Source organism: Cyanistes caeruleus, chromosome 3 (assembly GCF_971803275.1).
Source record: "Cyanistes caeruleus chromosome 3, bCyaCae1.hap1.1, whole genome shotgun sequence".
NCBI classification, from domain to species: Eukaryota; Metazoa; Chordata; class Aves; order Passeriformes; family Paridae; genus Cyanistes; species Cyanistes caeruleus.
The window spans coordinates 115,751,128-115,765,319 of NC_141703.1; the positions used below are offsets into that span (position 1 = coordinate 115,751,128).

The window sequence follows — 14,192 nt, forward strand, 5'->3', positions numbered from 1 at the left end:
GGAAAGAGGAAGAAGACGTAAAGAGAGAGAGTATTAAGTTGTTAAATTTTCTGGGTTTAAAGGGATTGAAAGTATCCAAGGCAAAGCTCCAATTCGTTGAAAAAGAGGTAAGATATTTAGGTCATTACCTTAAAGAAGGAAAAAAAAAAGATAGATCCTGAAAGAGTACAAGGAATTTTATCATTACCAATTCCAAAAAATAAAAGACAGATACGTCAAATCTTGGGATTAACAGGATACTGTAGACAGTGGATTGAAAATTATAGTAGCAAAGTTACATTTTTATATCATAAATTGACACAAGAGGGATTAATGAAATGGAGTTTAGAAGATACAGAAAAATTCCGGGAGCTAAAAGAAAGTTTAATTCATGCTCCTGTCTTGAGTCTCCCAGATTTAAGGAGACCTTTTTATTTGTTTGTAAATGTGGAAGATGGAATTGCCTTCGGAGTTTTGACTCGGGAGTGGGCAGGGAGAAAGAAGCCGATAGGGTATCTATCAAAGATCTTGGACCCCGTGAGTAAGGGCTGGCCAACTTGTTTGCAAGCAGTAGCAGGATGTGCCCTGCTGGTGGAGGAAGCTAGGAAAATCACCTTTAATAGCAATTTGAAGGTAATGTTCCCCCATAATATTCGGGGTGTGTTACAACAAAAGGCGGATAAGTGGATTTCAGATGCTAGACTTCTAAAATATGAAGGAATTTTAGTTGAGGCCCCAAACTTAATATTAGAAACCACCACTTTACAAAATCCGGCTGCATTTTTGTATGGAGAACCCGAAGGCGAATCCCTGACACATGACTGTATAACTACAATTGAGGAACAAACCAAAATTAGACCTCATTTGGAAGCAGAGGAATTAGAAAGCGGAGAAAAGTTGTTTGTGGATGGGTCCTCCAGAGTAATAGAAGGAAAGAGGAAAACAGGCTATGCCATTGTACGAGGACCTGATTTGCAAGTCCTAGAATCAGGTCCATTAGACAAATCTTGGTCAGCCCAAGCTTGTGAATTGTATGCAGTATTAAGAGCATTGGAATTATTAGAAGGAAAGGAGGGGACAATATATACAGATTCCAGATATAGTTATGGAGTGGTGCATACGTTTGGTAAACTGTGGGAAGAAAGAGGTTTAATAAATTCCCAAGGGAAAGATTTAGTCCATCAAAAACTCATAATTGCAGTATTAAAAGCCCTGAGAGGGCCCAAAAAGTTGGCAGTGGTTCATTTGAAAGGACATCAGACGGGAATGGACTTGAGGAGTAGGGGAAATAATGCCGCAGATCAGGAGGCAAAACGGGTGGCATTACGGACAATGGTCCTAAAAGAAAAAGGGGGGCATGAAGAAATTATGGAACATAAGGATAGTGATTTAAGAAGTAAATTTACTGAGGAAGAGAGATTAAAACTCCCAGAGACAGGAGCGATAGAAAACTCAGAGGGGAGATGGTTCCTTCCAGATGGCCGAGAAGTACTACCAAAAGCCATAGCTCAGAGAATATTAGAAAAAATGCATCAAAGGACACATTGGGGAGCACAAGGACTAATCGATTATTTTGCAGCAAAGTATATGAGCACAGGTATTCGAGACTTAGCTAAGCAAATTACTAGAAGCTGCCTCCCATGTTTAAAAACAAATAGAAAGAATCTCAGAAAATTACCTTATGGAGGGAGACCCTTAGCAAAAAGACCTTTTGCAAATATTCAGATTGACTTTGCAGAACTACCAAAGGTAGGGAGACTTAAATATCTCCTGGTCCTAGTGGATCATCTCACCCATTTTGTAAAAGCTTTCCCTACATCTAGGGAAACTTCACGAACAGTTGTAAAGGTGTTATTGGAAGAAATAATTTCCAGATATGGGGTACCAGAGACAATAGACTCTGACAAAAGTCCCCATTTTACATCAAAAATAACTCAGGAGGTGTCGGAGGCATTAGGAATAAAGTGGGAACAACACACCCCTTGGCACCCTCCAAGTTCTAGGAGAGTAGAAAGAATGAATGGAGAAATAAAAAAACAACTTACTAAGCTAGTAATGGAAACAAAACTATCATGGGTCAAATGTGTTCCATTAGCCTTTCTGAATATTCGAACTCAGCCAAGGGCAGATTTGGGAATTTCCCCTTTTGAGATGTTATATGGTATGCCTTATAATATAGAAGAAGTTCAAACACATCCAAATGTAAGTGATCAGTATATCAATAAGTACTTAATAAAATTAATGAAGTATAAGAAGGCATTGTGGGAAAAAGGAATGCTAGCTCAAAGACCACCATTGGATTTTATATTACACCAAGTACAACCCGGAGATTGGGTGTTGATAAGAAGTTGGAAAGAGAACCCCCTAACACCAAAGTGGGAAGGACCGTATCAAGTCCTGCTAACAACTGATTCTGCAATCCGAACTGCGGAGAAGGGATGGACACATGCCAGTCGAATTAAGGGACCTGTGGAGCCACCAAAAACTAATAACTGGGAAGTGGTTAGCCCGGCTGGGGACCTGAGACTTAAAATATCCTGAAAAAAAAAAAAAAAAAAAAAAAAAAAAAAAAATCTGAAAATTATTAATCTGCTTAGAAACTTATGAATAGTAAACTCCATAAAGGCTTTTATATAGAATATAAGATACCCCCATCTAGTAGGGAGGAAATATATAATAGTAATGTTAAAATAGGTTGTGCTGTATGCCAGAATTGTTACCCTTTTGTTTGTTTTAAAAGTATAGTATGTGAAGAACATTGGTGGACCCACTGTCATAGAGGCTACCCACCGAGAGGGGTGTGTAGATTTTGCTACATTGCCCAGAGGAGACTCACCGATTGGGCCTTAAGAACCAAAACACAGGCAGGGGAATTTGAGAAAGGATCAGAAAAGTGGTGGGCCATTTACTCAAAAGGAGTCAATTCCTTGTATTATTGTTACCATCCAAACGAACCTGCACCTTTTGTAATAAATATAGTAGCTGGGTCGTGCAGACGGTGGCTCCAGGAATTGAGGTGTGATACCCCTTTAGTAAAACATAGAAGTTGGGAAAAATATATACAAAGAAAGAATAAAAAAAGGAGTAATCTCCCTCCTGAAGAATACTCTTGCTGCCGAGACGATGGTACACCCCGTGGCCCGAGGCAACCGGGTCGACGACGGGAGAGGCAGAGGAGTAATAAACTGTGGAGGGAAACACTCCAAAATACATGGGACCAAAAGGTCATGGTCCTGGAAATGCCACAAGAATGGGAATGAGACAACCCAGCAAAATAATTTATGGGAAGCCCAAATTGGTATTTTACAAAAGAAAAGCCTCTATTATAGCAAGGGAAGCCAATGCTCATTAAAAAGGTCAGTAATATTTATAATTTTAATTAGCACATTTAACATTTGTACAAGTAAGACTCATGAACCCTTTAATTGGTCCTTAACCCGATGGGAGGACCAGGTTATTATTCTATCACAAATTACCTCTGGAGCCCCTAGCTTTCAAGTTACACTAGACTCTCTCATTAAGTGGAAGGGTATTAATTATTTCCCACCTGGGCATAAGGTACTATACATGTGCCCAGCTTCTAATCCAGGCAGAGGGTATTGTAATTATCCCGGAGAATTTTACTGTAGATATTGGGGCTGTGAGACAATTTCCATGGGATGGAAAGTACAAAACCCAGATAAGTATCTAAAGGTTGAACGGGGTCCACACGGATGTGTAAAGCCCTGGATAGGCCCCTCAGGGGAGATAACATATATTGGAACTTGCAAATTTCACTATATAAATATTACACAATCCCAAGATCCTGGGTGGTTATTGGGAAGAACCTGGGGTCTCAGAGTATGGGAACCCGGAAGGGATCGGGGGGTGCATATACTCATAAAGAAAGAGGTAGTTCCCCATGACTTGGGATCTGTTGGACCAAATCCAGTGGTGTGGGGAGTAGAAGACCCTAAAGTAAGGGATCACAATAACCATTCAGAAAAATTAGAAAATAACACCCAAGTATTAACCACAGTAGAGACACCCCAAGAATATGGAAACAAAGCTCTTTGGAAAATTCTGCAAGCTACCTTTAAAGTATTAAATGATACACATCCAAATTTAACTAGAGAATGTTGGTTATGTTATAACATTAATCCACCCTTTTATGAGGCCATAGGCTCCATAGCAGAACCAAAAAGAGTGAATGGTACCAATCCTGCTGCTTGCTTATGGCAATCAGGAAGGGAAAATACTCCAGGAATAACATTATCTCGAGTCACTGGAAAAGGGAAATGTGTGGGAAATGTGCCCCTAGATAAGAATTACTTATGCCAAACAAAAATACTGATTAATGACCCTCGCAAGCCAGCTCAGTGGCTGATTCCAGCACCTAATACTAAATGGGTTTGTAACACTTTAGGAGTAACCCCATGTGTTTCTATAACAGCCTTTAATGAAACTTATGAATTCTGCATACAGGTCATAATAGTTCCCAGAATTATTTATCATTCTGAAGAATATGTGTATACACAATATCAAAACCCAGAACATCATTTAGTGAAGCGAGAACCCCTCACAGCACTAACAGTAGCTGTATTGCTAGGCATAGGAGGGGCTGGATTAGGAACAGGTGTAGCATCTTTAGTAAATCAGCACCAGGGACTCAGAGAGCTTAGAATTTCAGTAGATGAGGATTTAAGAAGAATTGATAAATCTATAAAGGATCTCACAGACTCCCTAGACCCACTGGCTGAAGTGGCCTTACAAAATAGAAGGGGATTAAATCTATTATTTTTACGACAAGGAGGCCTTTGTGCTGCCCTTAAGGAAGAACGTTGTGTACATGTAAATAAAAGTGGAATAGTAAGAGAAACCATGGCCAAATTACAGGAAGGACTGAAAAAGAGAAAAGAAGAACAAGAAATGCAACAGAATTGGTATGAATCTTGGTTTAATTACTCCCCCTGGTTAAGTACTTTATTATCCACCATAATGGGGCCCTCAATTTTACTAATTTTAGTACTTACTTTAGGCCCTTGCATTCTTAATAAAATTATTAATATCGTAAAAAACAGATTAGAAGCAGCACACCTTATGTTAATACATGCTAAATATGAGGCCTTAAAGGGAGAAGAAACAGAAGATTATTTAGAATTAAGTAAAAAAGAACTACAAAGATTCAGCGAACAAAAGTAAGAAATAGAAAAAGGGGGGGTTGTGATAGATAGAAACTCTTTTGTTCGCCTAAATAAAAAGATATGATAGAATGCTTTGCGAAATTGTACTTTAGATATAAAGTTGAGAAGGGGCTGAAGGCCACTAACTTGCTGAAGCTGGCATAATTAATAACAGACTAGCAGAAATTCCTGGAACACTAGGACAAGATAAACCTTGAGACAGAAACAGTGAGAAAAGGTCAGTAGAGTAGGAGTGAGGAAGACTTGGAGCCTCCCTTCTACGACCACAAGAGGGCAGAGAAAGATCATCTAATGACCAGAGACGCATGCGTAGAAACGCCAGAGGAAAGCCACATCATCAGGAGGCCGAAACGAATAAAAGGACAAACATGGAAGCAGGAAGCGCGGCAGCTCCGTGGGAAGAGGTTTCTCCTTCTCCTCCCTGCCGCCCGGCGCCGACTTTGCTTATTGCTGGCTTGCTATAATTAATAAAACCTTTCCTTATATATCTCTCTTTCTAGTGTATTCGTGTATTCATAACACTCTCCATGATATTGCCAATGCTGCAATCTCTGACATCTCTTCTTGTCACCCCAGGTAACAAGGTGCCAACGCAGTGCTTCACTAACATTAAGCAAGGGGCAAGTGAGTATTTCATTAAATATATAGACAAGCTGAAATTGCCATTGAAAAGCAAATAGAGTGCCCAAAGGCACAAAAAGAATTGTTGGTAAAAATAGCAATGGCCAATGCCAACATGGAATGTAAAGCAGTTTTACAGGCCCTCCCACCTGACCCTGAACCAACCATAAGACCAAATGGTTGAAGCCTGCGCCAAGCATGTCTCCACTTCTACCGAAAACACAGTAGCCCTTGCGGGTTCTAAAGGGCTGGCAGAAAGGATATCCAGTGCCTATGCAGCTGAAATGATAAAGGACTCAAGCTCAAGCCACTGTTTTAACTGCGGCAAGCCTGGACACTTTTTTAAGGATTGCCCCGAGAGACATTTTTTATAGCCACCCAACCACCAATGGTTACCCAGACCAAACTGGCATTAAGGAAACTTCAATCAGAGCATGGGACAGCCCCGTGCACTGACATCAAATCAAATGCCGCACCACTCCATCCCTCCTGCAAAAACTACCATCCCGCCTCCATGGGGACTTAGGTCACAGGTGCAGTGTTTGCTTCAGCCCACACAAGAGAAAATGCCAAACATACCAGCCAACATTTTCTCCTTGTGTTTGCTACCCTGGGAGTCCCAGAACAAATAAAAACAGATCATGGGCCCGCTTACACCTCCCATAGACTGAGAGATTTCTTCAGCCAGTGCGGGGTGAAGCACGCCACAGGCATACCTCACTCTCCCACAGGGCAATCAATAGTGGAAAGGACACATCAGAACCTTAAAAGAGTCCTTGATCAGCAGTGGGGAGGAACAAAGATCATTCTTCCCATTGAGAGGCTCTGTAAGGCTCTGCATGTTATGAATTTTTTAAATTGTTCACCTACAGAGCCCGACCCCCCTGTAGTTCTACATACCCCTGTAGAGGTATGGCACTTCTCTAATTTGACCCATGCCAAACTCACAGAGAGGTCACCAATGCGGATCAAGGATCCTGAGTCACAACAGACATCAGGACCTTTCCCATTGATTAGCTGGGGGAGAGGGTATGCTTGTGTGTTAACACCATCTGGTCCTAGGTGGCTCCCAGGGAAAAAAATAAAACCATACCTAGTCCCTGCAAACCCTTCTCAAAACACGACCAAATTCTAAAAAAAAATCCCACCAAATCTCCACAAATTCCCACAAAATACATGAAAAATCCCTCAAGATCCCTAAATCGCCTCAATGTCCCACAAAATTCCACAAAAATCACACAAAACCTCCACAAGTTTCCACAAAATCTAAGAAAAATTCCTCAAAATACTTCAACTCTCCTCAAAACCACACAAAGTCCTTGAAAAGGCCCACCAAATTCCACAAAAATCCCACCAAATTCCCTACATCTTCTCAAAACTCTACAAATTTCAACAAAAATCCCACCAAATCTCCACAAATTCTTACAAAATACATGAAAAATCACAGATAATTCCTCAATTCTCTGCAGAATCTCACAAAATTCCAGAAAAGACGCTCAAAGTTCCACCAACATCCCACAAAATGTCCACAAATGTCCACAAAATCCAAGAAAAATCCCACAGATTTTCCTAATTCTTCTAAAACACGACCAAATTCTAGAAAAATATCCCACCAAATCTCCACAAATTCCCACAAAATACATGAAAAATCCCTCAAGATCCCTAAATTGCCTCAATATCCCACAAAATTCCACAAAAATCACACAAAACCTCCACAAGTTTCCACAAAATCTAAGAAAAATTCCTCAAAATACTTCAACTCTCCTCAAAACCACACAAAGTCCTTGAAAAGGCCCACCAAATTCCACAAAAATCCCACCAAATTCCCTACATCTTCTCAAAACTCTACAAATTTCAACAAAAATCCCACCAAATCTCCACAAATTCTTACAAAATACATGAAAAATCACAGATAATTCCTCAATTCTCTGCAGAATCTCACAAAATTCCAGAAAAGACCCTCAAAGTTCCACCAACATCCCACAAAATGTCCACAAATGTCCACAAAATCCAAGAAAAATCCCACAGATTTCCCTAATTCTTCTAAAACACGACCAAATTCTAGAAAAATATCCCACCAAATCTCCACAAATTCCCACAAAATACATGAAAAATCCCTCAAGATCCCTAAATCGCCTCAATATCCCACAAAATTCCACAAAAATCACACAAAACCTCCACAAGTTTCCACAAAATCTAAGAAAAATTCCTCAAAATACTTCAACTCTCCTCAAAACCACACAAAGTCCTTGAAAAGGCCCACCAAATTCCAGAAAAATCCCACAGAATCTACACAAATTCCCACAAAATCTAAAACAAATTCCTCAACATTCTTCAAGTCTCCTCAGAATCCCACACAATTCCAGAAAAACCCTCACAAAATTACAGACAAGTCCCACAAAATTCCCTAAATCATTTCAAAACCCTACCAATTCACAGGAATGTCCCACAAAATCTCCACCGATTCCCAGAACATCCCACAAAAATCCCACAAAAATCCCTAAATCTTCTGAAATCTTGACCAAATTCCAGAAACGCCCCATAAAATCACCACAGTTTCCCACAAAATTCAAGAAAAACAACACAAAATTCCCTAAATCTTTTCAAAATACTACAAAATTCTTGTAAAGCCCCATCAAATTCCAGAAATGTCCCACAAAATGACCTAAATCATTCCAAAACTCTACCAAATTCCACAAAAATCCCACCAAATCTCCACAAATTCTTACAAAATACATGAAAAATCACAGATAATTCCTCAATTCCCTGCAGAATCTCAGAAAATTCCAGAAAAGACCCTCAAAGTTCCACCAACATCCCACAAAATGTCCACAAATGTCCACAAAATCCAAGAAAAATCCCACAAAATTCCCTAATTCTTCTAAAACACGACCAAATTCTAGAAAAATATCCCACCAAATCTCCACAAATTCCCACAAAATACATGAAAAATCCCTCAAGATCCCGAAATCGCCTCAATATCCCACAAAATTCCACAAAAATCACACAAAACCTCCACAAGTTTCCACAAAATCTAAGAAAAATTCCTCAAAATACTTCAACTCTCCTCAAAACCACACAAAGTCCTTGAAAAGGCCCACCAAATTCCACAAAAATCCCACCAAATTCCCTACATCTTCTCAAAACTCTACAAATTTCAACAAAAATCCCACCAAAGCTCCACAAATTCTTACAAAATACATGAAAAATCACAGATAATTCCTCAATTCTCTGCCGAATCTCACAAAATTCCAGAAAAGACCCTCAAAGTTCCACCAACATCCCACAAAATGTCCACAAATGTCCACAAAATCCAAGAAAAATCCCACAAAATTCCCTAATTCTTCTAAAACACGACCAAATTCTAGAAAAATATCCCACCAAATCTCCACAAATTCCCACAAAATACATGAAAAATCACAGATAATTCCTCAATTCTCTGCCGAATCTCACAAAATTCCAGAAAAGACCCGCAAAATTCCACAACCATCCCACAAAATCTCCTCAAAATCCAAAAAAATTCCAGGAAAAATCCCACAACATTCCCTAAATCTTCTCAAAACACTACCAAATTCTAAAAAAAAATCCCACCAAATCTCCACAAATTCCCACAAAATACATGAAAAATCCCTCAAGATCCCTAAATCGCCTCAATATCCCACAAAATTCCACAAAAATCACACAAAACCTCCACAAGTTTCCACAAAATCTAAGAAAAATTCCTCAAAATACTTCAACTCTCCTCAAAACCACACAAAGTCCTTGAAAAGGCCCACCAAATTCCAGAAAAATCTTGACCAAATTCCCTACATCTTCTCAAAACTCTACAAATTTCAACAAAAATCCCACCAAATCTCCACAAATTCTTACAAAATACATGAAAAATCACAGATAATTCCTCAATTCTCTGCAGAATCTCACAAAATTCCAGAAAAGACCCTCAAAGTTCCACAAACATCCCACAAAATCTCCTCAAAATCCAACAAAATTCCAGGAAAAATCCCACAACATTCCCGAAATCTTCTCAAAACACGACCAAATTCTAAAAAAAAATCCCACCAAATCTCCACAAGTTCCCACAAAATACATGAAAAATCCCTCAAGATCCCTAAATCGCCTCAATATCCCACAAAATTCCACAAAAATCAGACAAAACCTCCACAAGTTTCCACAAAATCTAAGAAAAATTCCTCAAAATACTTCAACTCTCCTCAAAACCACACAAAGTCCTTGAAAAGGCCCACCAAATTCCACAAAAATCCCACCAAATTCCCTACATCTTCTCAAAACTCTACAAATTTCAACAAAAATCCCACCAAATCTCCACAAATTCTTACAAAATACATGAAAAATCACAGATAATTCCTCAATTCTCTGCCGAATCTCACAAAATTCCAGAAAAGACCCTCAAAGTTCCACCAACATCCCACAAAATGTCCACAAATGTCCACAAAATCCAAGAAAAATCCCACAAAATTCCCTAATTCTTCTAAAACACGACCAAATTCTAGAAAAATATCCCACCAAATCTCCACAAATTCCCACAAAATCTAAAACAAATTCCTCAACATTCTTCAAGTCTCCTCAGAATCCCACACAATTCCAGAAAAATCCCCACAAAATTCCAGACAAGTCCCACAAAATTCCCTAAATCATTTCAAAACCCTACCAATTCACAGGAATGTCCCACAAAATCTCCACCAATTCCCAGAACATCCCACAAAAATCCCACAAAAATCCCTAAATCTTCTGAAATCTTGACCAAATTCCAGAAACGCCCCATAAAATCACCACAGTTTCCCACAAAATTCAAGAAAAACAACACAAAATTCCCTAAATCTTTTCAAAATACTACAAAATTCCTGAAAAGCCCTACCAAATTCCAGAAATATCCCACAAAATGACCTAAATCATTCCAAAACTCTACCAAATTCCACCAAAATCCCACCAAATCTCCACAAATTCTTACAAAATACATGAAAAATCACAGATAATTCCTCAATTCTCTGCCGAATCTCACAAAATTCCAGAAAAGACCCTCAAAATTCCACAACCATCCCACAAAATCTCCTCAAAATCCAAAAAAATTCCAGGAAAAATCCCACAACATTCCCTAAATCTTCTCAAAACATGACCAAATTCTAAAAAAAAATCCCACCAAATCTCCACAAATTCCCACAAAATACATGAAAAATCCCTCAAGATCCCTAAATCGCCTCAATATCCCACAAAATTCCACAAAAATCACACAAAACCTCCACAAGTTTCCACAAAATCTAAGAAAAATTCCTCAAAATACTTCAACTCTCCTCAAAACCACACAAAGTCCTTGAAAAGGCCCACCAAATTCCAGAAAAATCCCACAGAATCTACACAAATTCCCACAAAATCTAAAACAAATTCCTCAACATTCTTCAAGTCTCCTCAGAATCCCACACAATTCCAGAAAAACCCTCACAAAATTACAGACAAGTCCCACAAAATTCCCTAAATCATTTCAAAACCCTACCAATTCACAGGAATGTCCCACAAAATCTCCACCGATTCCCAGAACATCCCACAAAAATCCCACAAAAATCCCTAAATCTTCTGAAATCTTGACCAAATTCCAGAAACGCCCCATAAAATCACCACAGTTTCCCACAAAATTCAAGAAAAACAACACAAAATTCCCTAAATCTTTTCAAAATACTACAAAATTCTTGTAAAGCCCCATCAAATTCCAGAAATGTCCCACAAAATGACCTAAATCATTCCAAAACTCTACCAAATTCCACAAAAATCCCACCAAATCTCCACAAATTCTTACAAAATACATGAAAAATCACAGATAATTCCTCAATTCCCTGCAGAATCTCAGAAAATTCCAGAAAAGACCCTCAAAGTTCCACCAACATCCCACAAAATGTCCACAAATGTCCACAAAATCCAAGAAAAATCCCACAAAATTCCCTAATTCTTCTAAAACACGACCAAATTCTAGAAAAATATCCCACCAAATCTCCACAAATTCCCACAAAATACATGAAAAATCCCTCAAGATCCCGAAATCGCCTCAATATCCCACAAAATTCCACAAAAATCACACAAAACCTCCACAAGTTTCCACAAAATCTAAGAAAAATTCCTCAAAATACTTCAACTCTCCTCAAAACCACACAAAGTCCTTGAAAAGGCCCACCAAATTCCACAAAAATCCCACCAAATTCCCTACATCTTCTCAAAACTCTACAAATTTCAACAAAAATCCCACCAAAGCTCCACAAATTCTTACAAAATACATGAAAAATCACAGATAATTCCTCAATTCTCTGCCGAATCTCACAAAATTCCAGAAAAGACCCTCAAAGTTCCACCAACATCCCACAAAATGTCCACAAATGTCCACAAAATCCAAGAAAAATCCCACAAAATTCCCTAATTCTTCTAAAACACGACCAAATTCTAGAAAAATATCCCACCAAATCTCCACAAATTCCCACAAAATACATGAAAAATCACAGATAATTCCTCAATTCTCTGCCGAATCTCACAAAATTCCAGAAAAGACCCGCAAAATTCCACAACCATCCCACAAAATCTCCTCAAAATCCAAAAAAATTCCAGGAAAAATCCCACAACATTCCCTAAATCTTCTCAAAACATTACCAAATTCTAAAAAAAAATCCCACCAAATCTCCACAAATTCCCACAAAATACATGAAAAATCCCTCAAGATCCCTAAATCGCCTCAATATCCCACAAAATTCCACAAAAATCACACAAAACCTCCACAAGTTTCCACAAAATCTAAGAAAAATTCCTCAAAATACTTCAACTCTCCTCAAAACCACACAAAGTCCTTGAAAAGGCCCACCAAATTCCAGAAAAATCTTGACCAAATTCCCTACATCTTCTCAAAACTCTACAAATTTCAACAAAAATCCCACCAAATCTCCACAAATTCTTACAAAATACATGAAAAATCACAGATAATTCCTCAATTCTCTGCAGAATCTCACAAAATTCCAGAAAAGACCCTCAAAGTTCCACAAACATCCCACAAAATCTCCTCAAAATCCAACAAAATTCCAGGAAAAATCCCACAACATTCCCGAAATCTTCTCAAAACACGACCAAATTCTAAAAAAAAATCCCACCAAATCTCCACAAGTTCCCACAAAATACATGAAAAATCCCTCAAGATCCCTAAATCGCCTCAATATCCCACAAAATTCCACAAAAATCAGACAAAACCTCCACAAGTTTCCACAAAATCTAAGAAAAATTCCTCAAAATACTTCAACTCTCCTCAAAACCACACAAAGTCCTTGAAAAGGCCCACCAAATTCCACAAAAATCCCACCAAATTCCCTACATCTTCTCAAAACTCTACAAATTTCAACAAAAATCCCACCAAATCTCCACAAATTCTTACAAAATACATGAAAAATCACAGATAATTCCTCAATTCTCTGCCGAATCTCACAAAATTCCAGAAAAGACCCTCAAAGTTCCACCAACATCCCACAAAATGTCCACAAATGTCCACAAAATCCAAGAAAAATCCCACAAAATTCCCTAATTCTTCTAAAACACGACCAAATTCTAGAAAAATATCCCACCAAATCTCCACAAATTCCCACAAAATCTAAAACAAATTCCTCAACATTCTTCAAGTCTCCTCAGAATCCCACACAATTCCAGAAAAATCCCCACAAAATTCCAGACAAGTCCCACAAAATTCCCTAAATCATTTCAAAACCCTACCAATTCACAGGAATGTCCCACAAAATCTCCACCAATTCCCAGAACATCCCACAAAAATCCCACAAAAATCCCTAAATCTTCTGAAATCTTGACCAAATTCCAGAAACGCCCCATAAAATCACCACAGTTTCCCACAAAATTCAAGAAAAACAACACAAAATTCCCTAAATCTTTTCAAAATACTACAAAATTCCTGAAAAGCCCTACCAAATTCCAGAAATATCCCACAAAATGACCTAAATCATTCCAAAACTCTACCAAATTCCACCAAAATCCCACCAAATCTCCACAAATTCTTACAAAATACATGAAAAATCACAGATAATTCCTCAATTCTCTGCCGAATCTCACAAAATTCCAGAAAAGACCCTCAAAATTCCACAACCATCCCACAAAATCTCCTCAAAATCCAAAAAAATTCCAGGAAAAATCCCACAACATTCCCTAAATCTTCTCAAAACATGACCAAATTCTAAAAAAAAATCCCACCAAATCTCCACAAATTCCCACAAAATACATGAAAAATCCCTCAAGATCCCTAAATCGCCTCAATATCCCACAAAATTCCACAAAAATCACACAAAACCTCCACAAGTTTCCACAAAATCTAAGAAAAATTCCTCAAAATACTTCAACTCTCCTCAAAACCACACAAAGTCC

General features: G+C 38.3%; 1 protein-coding gene across 1 annotated transcript; it reads left to right on the forward strand.

The window, feature by feature from the left end:
• The first annotated feature begins 312 nt into the window (after positions 1-312).
• LOC147654490 (protein NYNRIN-like) lies at positions 313-2,520 on the forward strand. The gene has a single exon (XM_086883806.1). It carries the CDS (start codon positions 313-315, stop codon positions 2,518-2,520), a length of 2,208 nt encoding a protein of 735 aa, XP_086739932.1.
• Positions 2,521-14,192: the final 11,672 nt, after the last annotated feature.